Here is an 18,683-nt window from a genome sequence, read left to right on the forward strand (position 1 = left end):
GACAAAAGTGAACTTTGGAATTAAGCTCAAATTAGCTAAGTGCATCATACAACCAAAATTAACGTGACAAAGCCTCGAATGCCAAACATTTGTTTCATCAACGTTAATAACATTGCATGCAATTTTATTACAAACATCTGACAAAGAAAGATGGAACAGGCCTCCGCTTTCATAACCTTTTCCAACAAAAGTACCAAACTTAGACAAGATACATTTATTGGACTCAAAGACTAATTTGAAACCATCTCTACACAGTAGAGAGCCGCTGACTAAATTCTTCTTGATGGTGGGGACATGTTGCACGTTCTTCAGCTGCACGGTCTTCCCCGAAGTAAACTTCAGATTTACCATACCAACACCAAGAACACGCGCCTGTGATCCGTTCCCCATCAGCAAGGAGGAAGTCTCGCCGGTCTGGTAAGAAGAGAACAAAGAAGCATCAGCACAAACATGAATATTAGCACCAGTGTCAACCCACCACTCGGGTGAACCAAAGACTGAAAGAACAGTAGGTAATAAATTACCGTACCCCGAAGTTCCTCCAGGCTCGCTAATAACCATGTTGGCGGAGTCGTTGCCTTTGCGGTTCGGACACTTTGCATCAAAGTGATCCGTACTAGCGCACACATAGCAAGCTCCCGTCTTCTTCTTCTTCTTAAAAGTGGTTGTCTTCTTAGTCTTTGGTTGGTTCTGCGGTGGCTTTTTCTTGTTCTTGTGGGAGTTGTTCTTCTGAACAAGATTGGCACTTGAAGCACCAACAACTCCTTTCCCACGTATGTCCTTTGCTCTCGCCTTCTCCTCAACATCAAGAGTCCCTATGAGTCCATCTATTGTGAACTCCTGTCTCTTGTGTTTTAGAGAAGTAGCAAAGTCCCTCCAAGAAGGTGGCAGCTTAGAGATTATACCTCCGGCCACAAACTTATTGGGTAACACACATGGGGACTCTTTGCTGCAATTTTTGAGATCTTTTGCCAGAGTATGTATTTCATGAGCCTGTTCCACTACAGAACGGTCTTCGACCATCCTGTACTCAAGGAACTGCTCCATGATATACAACTCACTCCCGGCGTCAGATACTCCATATTGAGCCTCAAGAGCATCCCACAATGCTTTGCCAGTTGGCAGCCGGATATAAGAATCCACCAGGTTATCACCGAGAACACTAATGATCAAGCCTCGAAAGAGGATATCAGCCTCATCGAACGCACTCCCTTCCTCTGGAGAGAATTGTTCAGGCTTACCCTCTTTCACATGGATCACTCTCGATAGTGTTAACCACAGTATAAGCCGCTCTTGCCAACGTTTGTAATTTGAACCATCAAAAGGTGATGGTTTGATTGATGCAGCAAAGCTAGATACCGACAACCACTTCAATGTCTGGTCATTAGTGACGACATTAACCCTCTGTTTTAATACTCTTTACTGCAAAACATCCTTCGCACCGGCACCTGCACGTCACGTCACGTCACGTCCGGCCGCGCACGCGCACCGCCCGGCCGCGCCTCGCCTCGCCTCGCCTCGCCTCGCCTCGCCACGGCCCGGCCCGGCGAGGCGAGCGAGCGCGCGCGCGTGTGGTTCACCGTCCTCCTCTTACCGGCTTCACAAGTGGTGTACACGAAGTCCACCTTTTAAGTCGGTTGAGATCCTCCTCAATTCCCGGTACGGAATTAAGCATTGATTCCCTAGCATTAATAGTGGGCTTTAAATTCTTTTAATGCTTTAGAATGAATGGGCCAAGCCCATTACTCCAACACTTCTCCATCGCCCGGACGGCGGCGCCTGCTCGTATAGGTAATTACATGTACATGTGGATTTCACTTGACGCATCAGATTAGTTTATCTCAAGCCTGATGCATGTGCTTGCGCTGGCCATTCACCTCGTTGACATACTCACATACTGATACTAGTAGCACCATGCACCCATGTTGCATCCACACTTGGGGTCTTGGGGATCGGAGCAGTAATGGTGGCAGAAGTAGACCGGGAGGCTGGCCAGGTACATTTGGCTTATGAGTATGCAGGCATGCTTTAACGCTGTTGCCATACTGAAATCTAGTTTCCCAGTACCACTATTCAAGTAAACCATGACTCTTGACCTTTGGTTAGTTTTGATGAGAATCCAGAGCGACACCATCATCATGCTCTTAACACTAACCAAAATGGTACCTGAAAACATTAACTTGGATTAGAATATAGTACTAGTAGTAATGTGGTGGGATTAAACTTATTGCAGCCCCTTAAATTTCTTTTAAGCCAATCTAGCAGTAGCTGATGGCTGTGTTAGATATTGCCAGACAAAATAAGAACTGAACTTCCACCAATTCTTTGCTTGGTATTGTATTAATGCAGTTCTAGCTAGTATTCATGCCTGACAGGCCCTAGATATTAGCATAAAGATTTCTAGTGACTAAGAAATAATTCTAATCAAAATTTTATGGAAGTATTTCGATGCTGCAGTTTTTTTTCCTCAGATGTCTTGGGAGTTAAAATTTTGCAATATTCTTTAGCTTTGTCTTGCACAGAGTGAAACTATTAGGTCTAACTCTCCAGGGAATGGAATACCTAATAGGTCTAACTCTCGCCCCTGATCTTGTTTGCATCGAACTATGCTGTTGAATTATATGGGAGCCAGGTAAAACAGTAAATGCAATGCAGAACTACTTGATCCAGAAACACAAAAAAAAAAACAATTATAATTTATAACTTTTATTGGACTTGATTGGGGTTTTTGGCCTTGATGGTGCTGGGTACTGCTCATACAGATAGCTAGCATCGTGTTATCTTGTTTATTCAGTTGGTTCGTTTTAAATTGGCATTCTTTTGTATAAGTTTTGCTACCTGTAACACAAGCTCAACAAACTGAACTAAGAGAAACCTTCGACCGCAGCCTATATACATGGTCTAGAAAACAAAATGCTTAATTTCAAGGTGTCTTATCTCTAGATTACTTGTTTTTGAGCTCCTCTGCATCTCCTAATGACTCACTCGGTTGGCCTGAAGCAGATGAGAACTAAGTGACAAGTCTACATACAACGGACCTGTGCTGAATGGAGAGGCTACGACTTAACTGCAGATTTAGCAAAATAGCATTGCTTGCAGTAGAGGAGGACCTGCCAGAGCCTGAATTGGGGACCAACTTGTGGGCATAATGCCGCACCAGCACCAAGGGTTAACCTGGGGCTCAGGATTGCAAGGAGCTGATGCAGCTTTTTTAGGATAGCAACAGCATCGCCCATTTGAGGAACTGTAACTTCATGTGATAGTTACAAAAATTACCATCGCATTTGTTCGAGCTACATGTGTCACAGTTTTTTATGTTTTAATGTTACCATTGTTACTTCCACGATACCAGGAGGTGTTTGGAAGGTGGTTGATCTGATAGCTTGCATGTACAGTACAGATGCAGGCCTTTTTTTTTCTTTGACGTGGTACAGCTGCAGGCCTTGGTGTTGCATGATACAGTTGTTGGGCTGATGCTGGAGTGCTGAATATGTTGCGCATCAACAACCCATGCATAACCCACCATTGGTGGGGCGGGTTGGCAAAAATTAATTAAACTACTGCGGGTAGGGGCGGGTACATCCCCATTAACAGGCCTACATTTACTTTTATCTCTCAACCCTAGCTTTTCCAACCCCATTATCTGTTGTTTTTCCTTCGTCTCCGTAACGTCTGAAGGCGTTCTAGGTGGCCTGCCGATCCTAGAACAACCCTACATGCGCCTGCCCTGACAGGGTCCCTCCTGGGCTAGCGTTCGTCGGACTTCGCCGCTTCACCCCGGCAACCGGTCTGACCGCCCTACGCAGGAGGCGCTGCATCGAGCTCCTCCTCGCGCCGCGCGACCGTGTGCACTCGTTTGTCGGCCCCGAATAGGCGCCAACACCTGCGTATCTCAGAGCCTTTGGCTTGGAAAATGATTATAAATGTTGGATTAGCAGTTCATATCAATCACTAGTGTTAGTTCTCTTGTGCTAGTGTGTTCATATATGCAGAACCAGTCACACACCTTCCATGTCTGTCCCAACAAATAGTAAAAATAATAATAGATTTTTGTAGTTAGCTATCAAATGAACTGACCTCACCTGTTGAATTTTTCAGACCTAATGCATAGTACTTTTCAATTCTCCCCTATTGCAAACTAACTTGATGTCATGTTGACCTATTCTCATTGTGTGCTACATTTGTATCTGCCTTTTGATTCCTACCACTTTGTAGGTTAGTGGCCAGGAGCCATGACAATTACACTTCTGGTAGTGGCAACCGTGACAACGAAGATGACCCTAATCAGGAATGAAATGGGGAAGGGTACAGCGTACATCTTTTGTGAAGGCTAACCTTTTGTGTAATAGTTAGTAACATGTAGCTAGCTAGAGAGTGAAAAGGCCTCTCCATTGGCTAGCAGTACATCTACTGGACTTCCTGCTTTTGTGTAGTTGACATCGTGTAGTCGACTCATGACTGTGATCGTAACTTGCTCCTTGGGTAGTGTTGGAGCTGGAAATGCTGGATATACATGTTGCTGTTTAAAGTCCTGGCTTCTGGTGTCGCTGAGGGACCGAAGGGGTGACCAGAGGGGGGTGAATGGGAGCCGATTAAAATTTCTTGCAATCGGAAAGATCAGCTTAGTCCCAAATGTACACCCAAATCCTCGAGTCCTAGGTGAAGCGTGGAGTAGCTATGGAAGAGCTAAACCAACACAAAACAACCCTAGGAACAAGCTAGGATGATATCGGAAGCAATCACGTAGAACAGCACAAGAAGCAGCAGAAGAGAACACACGGTATAACCCACCGGTTAATCTGACGCACTGATTCGAAAAGTGTCGGTTCAACCGATGAGCAGAGTCGGTAGCAGAAAAAGCAAGCATCGGTTGATCCGACGCAATGGTTCGAACTGCGTCAGTTCAACCGATGACTGACACCGGATGATCCTACAAAATCAAGCTCGAGCGTCGGTGTTGTTGTCTAGAGAGTCCACAAAATAACCTTTGACTACACCGGTTAAACCGACGTTGGCACAATCAAGAACCGGTGTAGTTGTTCAGAGGAACACCAACTCGAAAAGTCTTGAGCACCGGTAAAACCGGTGTTGTGAAAACTCAATACACCGGTTAAATGAGTGAGCTCTTGCACGTGGGGCAGCTGGTGACCATGCACCGGTCAAACCGATGCTCGTGGTAGCTAAAGCACCGGTGTAACTGAAGAACACCAAAAAACCCTAAGTCAGAGAAAGACCTATACACCGGTTGATCCGACGCATACAATTTCAAAGCGTCAGTTCATCCGGTGCTAGATGAAACAGAGTCCATAAACGCTTTCCAGCCTGCGTTCTTTCGAAAACTCGATGATCGAGTGACCAAATCAAGTCCAAATCTCACCAAATTTCGTAGGCATGATCACAAGGGACTTGTGAATACGTCCACGGAAGGAATCGACGAATTACTTCATGGTTTGGGAGAAATCAGCGAAATTCGAAGCAAGACTGGGGTTTTCTCAAGAACGCAAAAACTTCGATTCGTGGTGACTCGTGATCTCGGAGGGTTTAGCACTAGGCTAGATGATTTTGAATCACTACAAAGAGTCACGAAAACATCAAGAATCAAGCCATCAACTCGTGCTCAAGAATCGACAAACAGTGGCGGATCCAGAAAAAAATTTAGGAGGGGCTGAAAAACACGCTACAACAACTTGTAGCTCCATTAAGACACCCCACAAAAGAGAAATATAATAGTTTGAAGCAATATGATATTGAAACATCAATGACCGATGGAAATTTAAAAATACATCATGAAAAAATAAAAATGCAGTTTATCCATACCGAAAAGACAAAGTACGAGACTAATAGACGACGGGCGTGACGGTGACACCCATTATTCATCCGAAGAAGCAATCTACAGAAATAGATACAATTGATTAGTCAAACATATATGAACCTTCAAATTATGAATTTAGAATAGAATAGAGCATACCATCAATTTTTTAGGCATTAACATACGACGGTTTTTCATCTCTTCAAACCTCTTTTTGATCTTTTCATTTTCAATCTTTCTAAATATCTCCTTCTCATTATAGCATATCATCAAGTCATTGAACCATTCATCACCCATTTTACTACGCAAATCTGTCTTTATAAGGGACATGGCTGAAAATATCCTCTCTACTGAAGCAGTTGCCACTGGTAGTATCAAGGTTAGCTCAATGAGACGATAAACCAATTGATAAGATGTGTTCATCGTAGTCTTGACCATAATTTCAGCAACTTTTCCAAGTTCAGAACATCCAAGGAACTCTTGAGTTCTTCTAGCACGGTTGACGAAGGATTTAAGTTGATTTGGCAAAAGAGTAAGCTCACCAATATCAAAATCCTCAGCATAAATTTCAGCAAGTCTCATAAGTTTATCCACATTGAAATTAGAGAAAGAGTTCCTTGGGTTAAAACAAGCCATACATACTAATAACTCTGAACTGATTTCACTAAATCGATGGTTCAACTCAGTCAAGATGGCATCAATGGCGACAAGAAAAATCTCAACATGATAGTAATGCATGTTTGTTACCTTTTGCTTCCTACGTCTAGATGTCCCTCTGATACTTATTTCCTCATCCATATCTGGCACTTCAATCTCATTCTTCTCACAGAAAGTTTTCACTTTTTTAAGTAATGGCTCCCATCCATTTTCTCTTAAATCCTGCAAACTATCTTTCACATCCGTTATCAAATGCATAGCTTCAACTATGTCCTGGTCTTTCCTTTGCAAAGAACGTGACAAAATATCTGTCATGCCCAACAATTCTATCATCAAATGCATGATGAACACAAAATCAAAGCTCTCCATTTTTCCAATTAAACCTAAAGCTCCTCCAGTACATGCTGGTTTAACAGAATCTTTCTTGACTATCTCAAGGACATCTATGATAGCCTCCCACATCACCAAAATGTGAAGCAAAGTTTTAAGATGTGAACCCCATCTGGTGTCTCCAGGTCTAGCTAGACCACTTTCCTGGTTTAAACCTCTTCCGGTCATAATCTCACCATTCTCAATCTTTTCTAGCAACACATCATGATGCTTTGCAAGCAAAACATCCTTTCTCATACAAGATGCACCCACAGCGTTGACTATTAAAGGAACATAGTTAAAGAAATCTGCAATATCCGCACTAGAAGTTGAGACAGAAACAACCACTAGTTGCAATTGATGGGCAAAACAATGCACATAGAAAGCATAAGGATTCTCATCGCGAATCAATTTCTGCACCCCATTAAATTCACCTCTCATATTAGAAGCTCCATCATACCCTTGCCCACGAAGCATAGAGATTGATAACTTACGACTTGAAAGCATACGGACCAAAGCTTCTTTCAATGCAATAGCTGTACAACTCTCAACATGCTGAAGTCCAAGAAATCTCTCCATCACTTTCCCTTCATCATTCACAAACCTGCATGCCATATTTCATCGTGTGTTAGTAAAACTATAGAAATAGAGGTAATAACGTAAGCAAGAAAATACAACTACTAACCTTAGAATCACTGCCATTTGCTCCTTTATTGATACATCTCGAGACTCATCAATAAGCACTGAGAATTTTCTACCAATAATCTCATCCATAATGACACTCATGACTTCCTCTGCACAAGCTTTTGTAAGATCTTTCTGCACATAAGGAGATAACATTTGGCAATTTTTGTAACCTTTTTCATATGCCGCCTTCACTATCTCAACCTTATCTTTGTACCAATCAACCATTTCTCTAAATGTACCCTTGTTAAGCGAAGTAGAAGACTCATCATGTCCACGGAAAGCATCCCCTTGCATTATGAGAAATCTTGCAACGTCTAAAGAAGTTGTCAAACGAATCTCATAGCGTTTTTCTTCCTCCTTACCCACTTGAACTAATTTTCTACCCACATTTGTCCTTTGGTTCATAAAGTCTTCACACTTTTGCCTAGCTTCTACATGAGTCTTGCAAACATTGTGCTTATTAAAAGTATCCTTAGCTTTCTTCCAATTCACATAACCTTGATGTGCAAAGACCGAACTACCAAATTTTTCAGGCTTTGACGAATTAAAGAAGAGATAGCAATACAAGCAATAAGCTGCACCTTTGTACTCACTATACTCTAGCCAATCAAATTCATCAAACCAAGTCTTTTGAAAAGATCTAAATTCACCACTCATCCATTTACGAGGAAATACAAGATCACGAGGTTGAGTTGGACCATTCAAAGCATATGCCCTCCTTACTTGATCTCTAATTTCAGGTTGATAATCATCAATAGGTTTGCGTTTTCCAGGATCCCCAATTAAATCTGAATGACTAAACTCTGCTCTAGATTTCTTTGGTTCAGATGTGCTCTCATTAGTGTGTGGAGTTGAAGCACTTGAACTTGAAAAATATGATTGTATAGTTCTTTTCGACATTCTGAATTTTGTTATACCAATCAAATTTTGAATCATTGAAACTGAAAATTGAATCATAGATCTACTGAATCAAAGAAATTGAGAATAGAAACTAAATCATACCTGCCTGTTACCTGGCGCAGTGGCGCCGCCCCTGCCTGCCGCTGGGCGCCTGGGCGCAGGTCCCGGCGCAGCCGCGCGCAGGCAGACTTGCCGCGCGGGCTCTGGCGCCGCCCCTGCCGACTGCCGCTGACGGAGCGCCGCGTGCCGCGCCGGGCAGTCCTGGCGCCGGGTGCCGCGTGCCGCGCGCGGGCTCGGGCCCCGTGCGGCCGTGCCCGTGGCCCCCCTGCCGCTGGGCGCTGGGCGCTGGGCTACTGGCCGCCGGGTGGCCTACCGCTCGCCGCTGTGGCCTGTGGCCGCTGCCGCACGGCGCGGGCGCCCTGCCCAGTTGCCCGCCGTCCGCCGACTGCCTCTCCGCGGCTCCACCTGGATCTGCGTCACCTCTGCCTGTCGAGCAACGAGCCGCCGGCTGCCTGGACAGCCTGGTGATGTGGTTTAGATTTTTTGCTCTCTCTCGCTGGGCCTTGGGCAGTTGGGCTTAACATTTTAGTGGGCCGCCATAGTGTGTTTCTCCGTCCAATTCATGAGCAGCGCGACTGCAGCTTGTCTTCCACCTCCAGCCCCCCCTTCACATTGCATCCAGCCTCAAAAATTCATGGAGGGGCTCTAGGGGGGCTTCATGGCTCCGGTGGCGGTAGGGGAGGCTCAAGCCCCCCCTGACCCACCGTTCCTTCCGCCCCTGCCGACAAAGGAAACTCGAAACTCGAATTTCAAACAAACAAGGCATGAAGACGAAAGGAATTGAGACGAGATCAAAACCCCGAAGGGCGCAAGGAGTAAAGGGCCTCCTTTCCCGATCGATCCACTTACAGAGTCTCAAGAATCCATGGCTCAAATCCTAGAGAGGGGAGGTGGAGCAGAGAGACAAGGAGAGAGAGGTGGCGCCAGGCACAAGGGGGGGATGCCGTTAAATTTTGTCCAGGCACAGGGGAGAGAGGAGAGGGGTGAGGGGTATTTAAGGTGCCCACGTAGGGGTCCAAAATACCCTCGACTCAAACTGGACACTAAAACGCCCGTAGGGGCAAAACCGGAAATATGTACACAATCTCATCCGACGGCGGAGTTTCTTTCTTTGACTCGAAGTCTTCTCCGCGATGCCGCCATGTCGATGAAGATCCGGTTCGCGGTTTTGGGGGGTCCGCGAAACCCGGGTAGGTGACCGGTTTTGAGAAAAACCGCCAAAACTCCACGCGCAGGAAGATTCCCGCCTCCACGCCGTGGCCCTAGACGCCGTTCCCACCTCGGCCTTCTGACGGCCCTAGACGCCACCCGACGCCCGTCACCTCCTCGCCTACAGCGAGGCCCTAGACGTCGTCGACGCCCGTCACCTCCGTCAATCCCGAGACCGACGCCCGTGCCTCCACGACTTGGCGTCTTCAACCGCCGTCCGCCTCCTTGGTTTTGTGGTGCAAACTAAGAAACCCGTCTTCCGTTGCCGCTTGCGCCCTCGATCCAGGAGTGGACGCCACAGCTGTCGCCCGGCACGAGCTCCGGTCCCGGCTGCCCTTCACCGCCGTCCACCGCATGGTCCATCGGCCACAGCACCTCCACGGCAGCTCTCCATCGACACTAGACACCCGTGTACCTGCGATCCAAAGACCAAGTGCACGATCACACCGCACGGTTGACAATACACTCATCACAAGTAGGATAGAGTACTCAACATTCCTCAGTCGCTACTTGCTCGAACACGGAGGAGGGAGTGTTTGATTGGAGCAAGCACAAAGGAGCAGGCGTGCTTGGATTGGGAAAGGGTTACTTTGACATTCCTCCTCTAACTTTAGAGTCGCTGACTCGAGGGATCGGACCGAGGCATCAGTGACTAGGGGCAACAATCAAGGGAGTTTCATCCCATGGATTGGTGACTTTGGCGATTGGAAACAAAAGGATAAGTGCTCCATAAGAAAAGACATCACCGCCGGGGCCATGTGGATGGCCTCCTGCTAGACGGTCTCGCGTCACGGAGCCATGCCATGCTGGAGTTCGGTGGACCCAAGCGGAGGGACTTGAGGAAGGGGATTTGGTTGGCGGCATCCATAGTAGCAGGGGTAGTTGGATTATATTCCGAAGGATGGAGAAAGGAGATGATAGGTGGGTCCACGTGTGGGTGAGTAGAGGGAAAGAGGAGTAGGGGTATGATCTAGGGTTATACGAAAATAAGATAGTCTCCGGTATGGGTTCAAAGGAACTGGAGACGTAGAAAATTGCACGTAAGGTTTGAATTTTGTACAAATTGTAATGGTATGATTACAAATGTGATGGTTTCTTTTTTCACCGGATCGGAGGAGGCAATAGATCGGGGCCTCCTGGTGCGGGGGATTGAACCCCGGCCATGAGCTACTCGAGCTCACCAGCCCCAAAAGTTGTATATTTTCTGTGGCATAAATTGAATTAACTCATTACGAAACAGATTAGAAATTCTCTAAAAAATAATACGATACAAACAAATGGCCTTTAATTTTGGTGGCAAAGTATTTAAGAAACGTGTTTTCAGGCCCTAATAGGGATAGATGACCAGGATCAAGCACCCACGAAGTAAAAGTCTAGCGAATCCTAGCTACCTTCTCAAAGAGATCCACAAACACGGCAGGGTACGACGCTTTGAGGTGGCCGTACCCGTCGCTCGCCACCACGTCGCGCAGCCTGTGCCTGCATGTGCCGGCGATGTACTCGACGCACGCGTCCCTGAGCACGTCGCAGTTGAGCCGGGCGGCGAGGACCAGCACGCTCGCCACGGTGTCGGCGTCGAGGCCCTCGCTCAGGGCCCTCTCGCACACCAACTTGAGCCCCTCGACGTCGTACCGGACCGCCGCCACCAGCAGGCGCTCCCACATCTCGGTCTTCTCGTCGGCGCCGAGGCCGGCCATGGAGGGGGACACCGAGTCGGTGTACACGAACCGGAGCAGCGCCTCGAAGACGGCAGGCTCCATGTCTTCTGCTTGAATGGTCACGCTGCGCTGCTGCGCGCCGTGCTCGCCGGAGAACTGCGCCCTGAACACCGGCGACCGCGCCGCCAGCACGCAGGTGTGCGCGGCGAAAGCTTGCCCTTGGACCTTGAAGGTGACGTCGGCTCCGATCTTGGTCTCCAGCAGCTTCGAGAAATCCTGCGACAGGCTCCGGCGGGGCGCCTCGACGGCGGCGGCGGCGGAGGAGGAGGAGGAGCTCTCGACCACCCATGGCTCCCTGATGACGGTGACGTGGCACTCGATCACGAGGCGGTCGTCCTTGAGGTACGGCGACGACGACGCTTCCAGCGCGTTCCACTCCATGAGCTTGTTCCAACCGGCGCCCCAGCAAACCTTGGGGCCGCCGGCGGCAGCGTCCCTGGTGCTGAACAGAGTGGGCGCCCTGGCGCTATAGATCAGCGACGAGCAGCGCCCGCCCTTCTCCTGGTCAACCAGCCAAAGCTCGTAGAGCGCCCTCACCTCGGCTTTCTTGCTGAGGAGCTCGAGGTAGACTCCGACGTAGCCTTTGGATTCCTTCCTGCTGTCCCCGTTCGGGTAGCAGCGGATGCACCACCGGTACCCACCGACGTCCATGGCGGCGGACTGGATGAACGTGCCGGCGCCGAGGGCCCGGTGCTGGCTGTACCCGGTGATCTCGAACGAGAGCACGCCGCGCGCCGGCGGGGCGCACCAGGACGTCATCCTCGCCGTCGCCGGAGACGACCAGATATTGCCCATGGATGAGCCCTGAAGCCTGATTGATCGGATGTAGACGAGTCGATGAACCTAGAGGCTAGAGCAGCTACGGGATTCACAGAAATCTAGGAAGTAAGGATTGGAGGAAGGTATACAAGAGACAAGCTTTGCTGGAGAATTTGTAGGCACGGATCTGCTAGTTATCCGGGAAGGCGTACAAGTTTCAGATACAGGATTTGTCAGGCCTATTAGATTGCCATATGCATACTACCGGGAAAAAAAAGAGGAAAGATTGAGAATCCGATGGAACTTTAAGGCCTTCCTTTTACATGTGTCTCCCTACAGCCAAACATTCTATTGATGCTTCAAAAAAATATTCTATTCTATATTCCTTTTATTCTTGTTCTAATTCTTCTGATGAACGTACTATATAGAAATGGCACACAGGTAAAAGAAACTTCAGGTAACTTTCTAAAATATGGATGGCATGTAGGTCATTTCAAACTTTTCTGATGGCATACAGGTAAAAGACTTGAAAAATCTGCGTCACCTATGCTGTTAGAGATAGGTGACGTGGCTTTATAGGGCACATCACCGATATGCTCATATCAGTGACGCATTTTATTCCATGCTAAGGGTAGCAGATATATAGGTGACACTTCTGGTTGTGATGTGTCACCAATGTCGAATACGTGACACGGCTCAATTATGTGTCATTAAATGGGGTGTCTTCTTTGCTAAATTGTGACATAGTAGATCAATTTGGATAAAATAAAACATGGATACCATCTTTTTGAACAATTTTAATCCAAATTCGAATGTGAATGCAGAGACAAAAGGAACAGATTGTTGATTCAAGAGATAGCATCATCGCTAGTATCAATTTGTTTTATCAATAATTTTATAGTAGATTAAAGTCAATATACAAGTAGCGAGTAAAGGATCAGTATATAGCACATTTACATAAACATAGGTAATAAAATTCAGCATACCTTGATACCTATTTATGTATAATTTTTATAATTAAACATGTGAAATGAAATATAAAAATAAAGTAAATAATATTTAGGTCATTAATAATTAACACATATAAAAAATTGTTTCACCATTAAATAAATAAGTAAATCAACACATAAAAATAGTTTCAACATTAAACAAATGAATAAAAATAACTATATTTAATTATTTAGTATCATTAGTAATATTACAATTAATATTATTAATCATTTGTCATACGGACAATTTTTAGATAGTTTACATGGTGTAGATCATTAAGTAATTAGTAATAAAGATAAGTCACTGGTCACTTTTTTGTTTTGGATTCGAATATGGTTGCGTATTACAAATTTATTTCAAACTCATATTTAATCAGGTAGAGAAAAATACTGAAAATTAGATTCGGATATATCCATCTAGCATCCATTTCAAAATCGGATATTAATACAAAAATCCATATTAATGTTAGCGGGTAAAAATAAAGATACTTAAGATTTTCGAACATCCATATCCATCCCTATGATGCATGTGCTTCTCCTTTGTAACTGCGTATCATGCATTGCATCCACATCAGAGGTAGCATTATCACTTTATTTTTCTATTTTTTCTATTTTGTTTTAATATTCTTTTTTCAATTTATGTAATTTTTTATATATTACTTTCTTGATACTTGTGTTTTAAGTCCATGTATCACAATAATTTATTCATGTTGTTTAATAAATTGTTGTGCATGGTATAGAATTTATATAAATTGTGGACGTGCATTGTAGAGTTATTTTATAATTAATCTTTCTTATGTACCAACTTGTTTACATGTGTATATATATTTATATGAAATTTTTTTACAATGTAGATGTATTTATTCTTCATGTAAAATTATTTATCCTTGCATAATTAATTTATTCGCAATACTAAATTATTTTTTCGTTTTTTAGATTAAATTGTACCGTGATGTTGACCCATTTATTCGTGATATTTATTTTTTATTTTTTATCCTATATAATTAAATGTTCGTGACATGTAATATTTTATTCATTGTACAATTTTATTTTTCATTTTTTTAACTTTTATTTGCAGTAATAATTATTTATCTGTTTTCTTAAAATATTTGTTCACAGTTTCCGAAAATAAGAATTCAGTATGCTTAAACATTGTTGTTTAAATAGAGGCAAGTGTAGTCATATTTTAAAGATTTTGTCATAAGAATGATAACAGTGTAATACAAATTTAATCTAGATGCTTAGTTTAATAGTTATATTTTTTTTAATTTCGGATTTGGATGCATATGGGTGACATCACTTTTATCTGCTTCTCCATGCATGCATGCATAGATTCTCTCCTATGTGATGGATAACCACACCGGGTTAGCCAGGGGGTTCTCAGCTAGAAACTACTAATGCACTTGGGCTATGTGGATCTCGTTTAAAAAATGGCAATGCTAGGATGTCGGCATCTGTCATGCAGAAAAAAAATTGGACGTTGTGAACCATATTGCAAATGTCAAGTATCGATGTTACAATTATTATTTCTTTATGTTACGCTATGGTTGTTCCATGAAACATGATTTTAATGTTACGGTGAGAATTTTCCATCCTCGAATTGGATATTAGAGTCATGTGTGTATATAGTTTGCCATTGCAAGCGTTGAATTTTGATATTGCAACTGTTATTTATCATTGTTGTGGATCCTCCTATCAAAAAATTTTAATGAAACGTCCAGATGCCAGCAGTGCCATTTAAAAAAAAAATTAGGCTGTGTGGATCCTTGTGTAGTTATCGAGAGGTAAAGTGCCTTTGTGGTGGCTTTAGCGTTAAAAAAAATAAGCCTCCCAAACTTCCCCCAGATTCCAACTGGGCGGAGACCTAGAAAACCCTGGCCGCCGCCGCCGCCTCTCCGGAACTCCGCAACCTTCCGTTCCTCCCAGAACCTCCAGCTATGGGAGGCATCCAACACTCCAATAGAGGTGACGAGTTCGAGGAGCGCGCCGCAGACGGCGCGGGGCAGGCACGTGTTCGAGATCGCGGGCTACAGCCTGCAGAAGGACGGGTACCTCGGTGTCGGGAAGTTCATCAAGTCGGCGGCTTTTGCCGTCGGCGGCCACTACTGGCGCATCCGGTTCTACCCTGACGTCCTAGTAGGAGAAGACAAAGAGTACGTCGCCGTCTTCCTCGAGCGCATCAGCGAGACTGCCGAGGTGAAGGCGCTCTACGACTTTAGTCTAGTTAATCTTGAAACCAACCAGTCCAAGGTTGTGGCGATCGTGAAGAAGCCGAGGGTATTCACCACACTACAGCCGACCTGGGGCTTTCAAAAGTTCATGAAGAAGAGCGAGCTGGAAGGGCGGCCTTTCCTCCTGCGCGACCGCCTTGTGCTGGAGTGCCGCGTTACTGTAATCATGGGGGCGCCTGTGTCTGAATCCAGGACATTGTGCATCCAAGTGCCGCCCTCAGATTTGGTGGATAATCTTGGGAAGTTGCTGGAGTCGGAGGAGGGAGCAGATGTGACATTCAAGGTTGAAGACAAGGTTTTCCATGCCCACAAGATTGTGCTTGCAATGCGGTCACCTGTGTTCAAGGCGGAGCTCTATGGACCTATGAGGGACATGAATCAGCCAAGCATAACAGTCCAAGATATGCAGCCTGCTGTTTTCAAGGCCTTGCTACATTTTTATCTATAAGGATTCGTTGCCGGTGATGGACAATCTTGATGAAGATGAGAATAAAGAAATGGTGAAGCATCTGCTTGAGGTTGCAGACAGGTACGCCTTGGAGAGGATGAAATTGATGTGTGAGAACATCCTTTGCAGGAAACTTGATGCTGGGAGTGTGGCAGCTGTTTTAGCTCTAGCTGATCAGCATCATTGCAGCATGCTCAAAGAAGCTTGCATTCAATTTATCAACTCTTCCACTAAAATGGATGATCTGGTGGCAAGCCATGGGTATGCGCACCTCAAAAGAGCATGTCCCACCGTCTTTGCGGATATATGGGAGCGGTCAGCAAAATTTTCTTAAAGATCAATCTTTCTGTATACCTTCTGTCTCACATTGTCAATATATATAAGATCACACTTTCCGTTTTTTTTTTCCTCATGGCTGATGGTAAAGGATGGTTAGAGATTGAGATGCCAATTTTCTTCTAATAATATAATGCTATTTCATATGAGATGATTTAGTCGAGTTTACATTTTCTTATACCAAAGATACCTTTGGTCTGATGATTCTGCACTTCTGCTCTGATTAACTATTCCACTAATCACAGGAAAGCTATTGGTTTCGGTGTGTGAGAGGAGAAGAGGTTCCTGTCTGTTTATCTAGATTTTAATGGTTCTTAAGTGTACTAAACTGTTTTACAAAATCTTAACTACACAGACGGTGCAAAGCTATTGAAAACTGACTGATTGATTTGTTTCAAGGTGGACAAGACGTACCTGAAATAGACTGGACCAAAATAGTTTCTCGTGAATCATCATGAACCAGTGCAGCTCTTCCTTTTTGTTTCTTCACACATACACTTCGGTTCAAACTTCAATTGGTAAATGAAGATCAGAATGTCTTTTTTACAGTGATGAATAATTGTAGTGTTGCATCCGTCCGTTCTTTGAGTATGCACTTGTAAGCTTAATGAAACCGTAACTAAAAAAAAAAATCAAGTAAGGTGTTTCAGCTTTTCCGTAGAAAAAAAAAGGAAGACTAGTCTCCTCTAATGCATGGCGATGTATTTTTGGAAGTAATGAATCTTTCCATTGACTGAATCTAGCGAGTAAGTTGTTTTGTTTAACCCTGAATTTTCAGGCGAAAGAGACAGATTTGGTAATATACTCTGTTCTATGTGTCGCCCCCTGTCCGCTGACTGTTAAACTGTGTTACCATAGAACATCTGGCAAATGTAAGGATCTAAATCTAAATGTACTATACGCCTTGAGTTTGTGTCCCTAACAGTCCCTACAAACAGTCTACGCCATTATACACCCGCTTAGAGTTCGTATATATAAAAAAAATCCAAATCTAGATCGGTTTTGAACTCTGTATATATACCCAAAAAAAATTGATTTCGGTTTCGAACTCTGTTGATCATCGATAGAGCGAGGCACTATAGGTGGGACCTACAGTCAGCCTGCAGGGTTGAATCTCCGTCGCCGCCGCCGCGAATTCTTCGGCTTGAACGCCAGCAAGAGCGATGGCGCTGTCGCAGGGTCCAGTGAGCCCGACAGCGTCGACGTGCACGGCGGAGACGGCGCGCGGCCGGCACACGTTCGTGGTCGCCGGGTACAGCCTGCACAGGGGCCTCGGCGCCGGCAAGTTCATCCGCTCCGTCACCTTCCACGTCGGCGGCCACGGCTGGAGCGTCCGCTGCTACCCCGACGGGCACACCGGCAAGGACAGCAACCAGGACTTCGTCTGCGTCTACATCGAGCTCATGGCGGCGAAGCAGGGCGCCGCCGAGGTGCGGGCGGTCTACGACCTGAGGCTCGTGGACCTCCTCACCGGCGAGTCCAAGGTCCTCTTCCACCCGGCGGCGCCGAGGGCGTTCAGCGGCGAGAGCCCGGTCTGGGGCGCCCGGTGGTTCATACGGCGGACGGAGCTGGAGGCGTCGACGTACCTGCGAGAGGACCGCCTCGTGATCGAGTGCGACCTCACCGTGATCGTGGCGAAACAAGAGGCCTCACCCCAGACACCATGCGAGGTCATCCAAGCGCCGCCGTCGGACCTGCCGGTCGACTTGGGGAAGCTGCTGAAGACGGCGGAGGGCGCTGACGTGGCGTTCAAGGTCCAGGAGGAGACCTTCCGGGCGCACCGGGTCGTGCTCGCGGCGCGCTCGCCGGTGTTCGAGGCGGAGCTCTACGGACCACTGAGAGAGAAGAGCGACGGTGAGGCCGTCATACCGGTGGAAGGCGTGCATCCTGATGCTTTCAGAGCGCTGCTCCACTTCATCTACACGGACTCGTTGCCGGCAACGGACGACGACCTCGACGGAGACGAGAGCAAGGAGATGGTCAAGCATCCACTCGTGGCGGCGGACCGGTACGCCATGGAGAGGATGAAGCTGGTGTGCGCGAGCATCCTTTGCAGGAGACTTGACGTCGAGGGCGTGTCGACCACCCTAGCTCTACCTGACCGCTACAGTTGCAGCGAGCTCAAAGATTCCTGCATCCAGTACGTCATCTCTTCGAATAGCATGGATGAGGTGGTGGCGAGCCGAGGGTACGAGGAGCTCAAAAGGGCGTGTCCTGCTACCACCGTGGAGTTGTGGGAGAAAGCATCATCATCCAAGTCGCACAAGATTGCGTATGCTGAGCAGCGTGATGAGCGCGTCCTAGACGAGCTAGATTAGCATTCGCGTAGAGGCTGATCTTGAACTAAAGCAGCCCTCTGATCCGATGGTTTACAGTCGTCTTTGAAGTTCTAAGTTTTGCATATGTACTATTTGCATCATGTCGCAATAAGAGTACTATTAAAACATATCTGGTTGCAACCAATGTAGCAAGAGAGTTGCAACTAGCGTAGCAATTGGGTTGCAACTGAGC

General features: G+C 45.9%; 3 protein-coding genes, 1 long non-coding RNA gene and 1 pseudogene across 5 annotated transcripts; 3 read left to right on the plus strand and 2 right to left on the minus strand.

Annotated features, from left to right (window-relative positions):
* Positions 1–1,753: 1,753 nt before the first annotated feature.
* On the plus strand, positions 1,754–3,345 carry LOC120711829. Its single transcript, XR_005690494.1, has 2 exons — positions 1,754–1,791; positions 1,911–3,345. It is a non-coding gene; the product is annotated as an uncharacterized LOC120711829 (long non-coding RNA).
* Positions 3,346–5,698: 2,353 nt separating this feature from the next.
* LOC120711830 (zinc finger MYM-type protein 1-like) lies at positions 5,699–8,437 on the minus strand. Of its 2 annotated transcripts, none has more exons than XM_039997493.1 (3): positions 7,521–8,437; positions 6,557–7,439; positions 5,699–5,890 (listed from the first exon to the last, which is right to left on the minus strand). In XM_039997493.1, exons 1-3 carry the CDS (start codon positions 8,420–8,422, stop codon positions 5,870–5,872), a joined length of 1,806 nt encoding a protein of 601 aa, XP_039853427.1. In that variant the 5' UTR covers positions 8,423–8,437; the 3' UTR covers positions 5,699–5,869. The 2 variants fall into 2 exon arrangements, with proteins under 2 accessions (XP_039853427.1, XP_039853425.1); XM_039997491.1 differs by having other exon boundaries at positions 5,969–7,439.
* Positions 8,438–11,064: 2,627 nt separating this feature from the next.
* LOC120713259 (BTB/POZ and MATH domain-containing protein 2-like) lies at positions 11,065–12,168 on the minus strand. The gene has a single exon (XM_039999253.1). It carries the CDS (start codon positions 12,166–12,168, stop codon positions 11,065–11,067), a length of 1,104 nt encoding a protein of 367 aa, XP_039855187.1.
* Positions 12,169–14,878: 2,710 nt separating this feature from the next.
* Positions 14,879–16,170, plus strand: LOC120713260 (annotated as a pseudogene).
* Positions 16,171–17,335: 1,165 nt separating this feature from the next.
* LOC120713261 (BTB/POZ and MATH domain-containing protein 1-like) lies at positions 17,336–18,490 on the plus strand. Its single transcript, XM_039999255.1, has one exon. It carries the CDS (start codon positions 17,336–17,338, stop codon positions 18,488–18,490), a length of 1,155 nt encoding a protein of 384 aa, XP_039855189.1.
* Positions 18,491–18,683: the final 193 nt, after the last annotated feature.

Source organism: Panicum virgatum, chromosome 6K (assembly GCF_016808335.1).
Source record: "Panicum virgatum strain AP13 chromosome 6K, P.virgatum_v5, whole genome shotgun sequence".
Lineage (NCBI taxonomy): Eukaryota > Viridiplantae > Streptophyta > Magnoliopsida > Poales > Poaceae > Panicum > Panicum virgatum.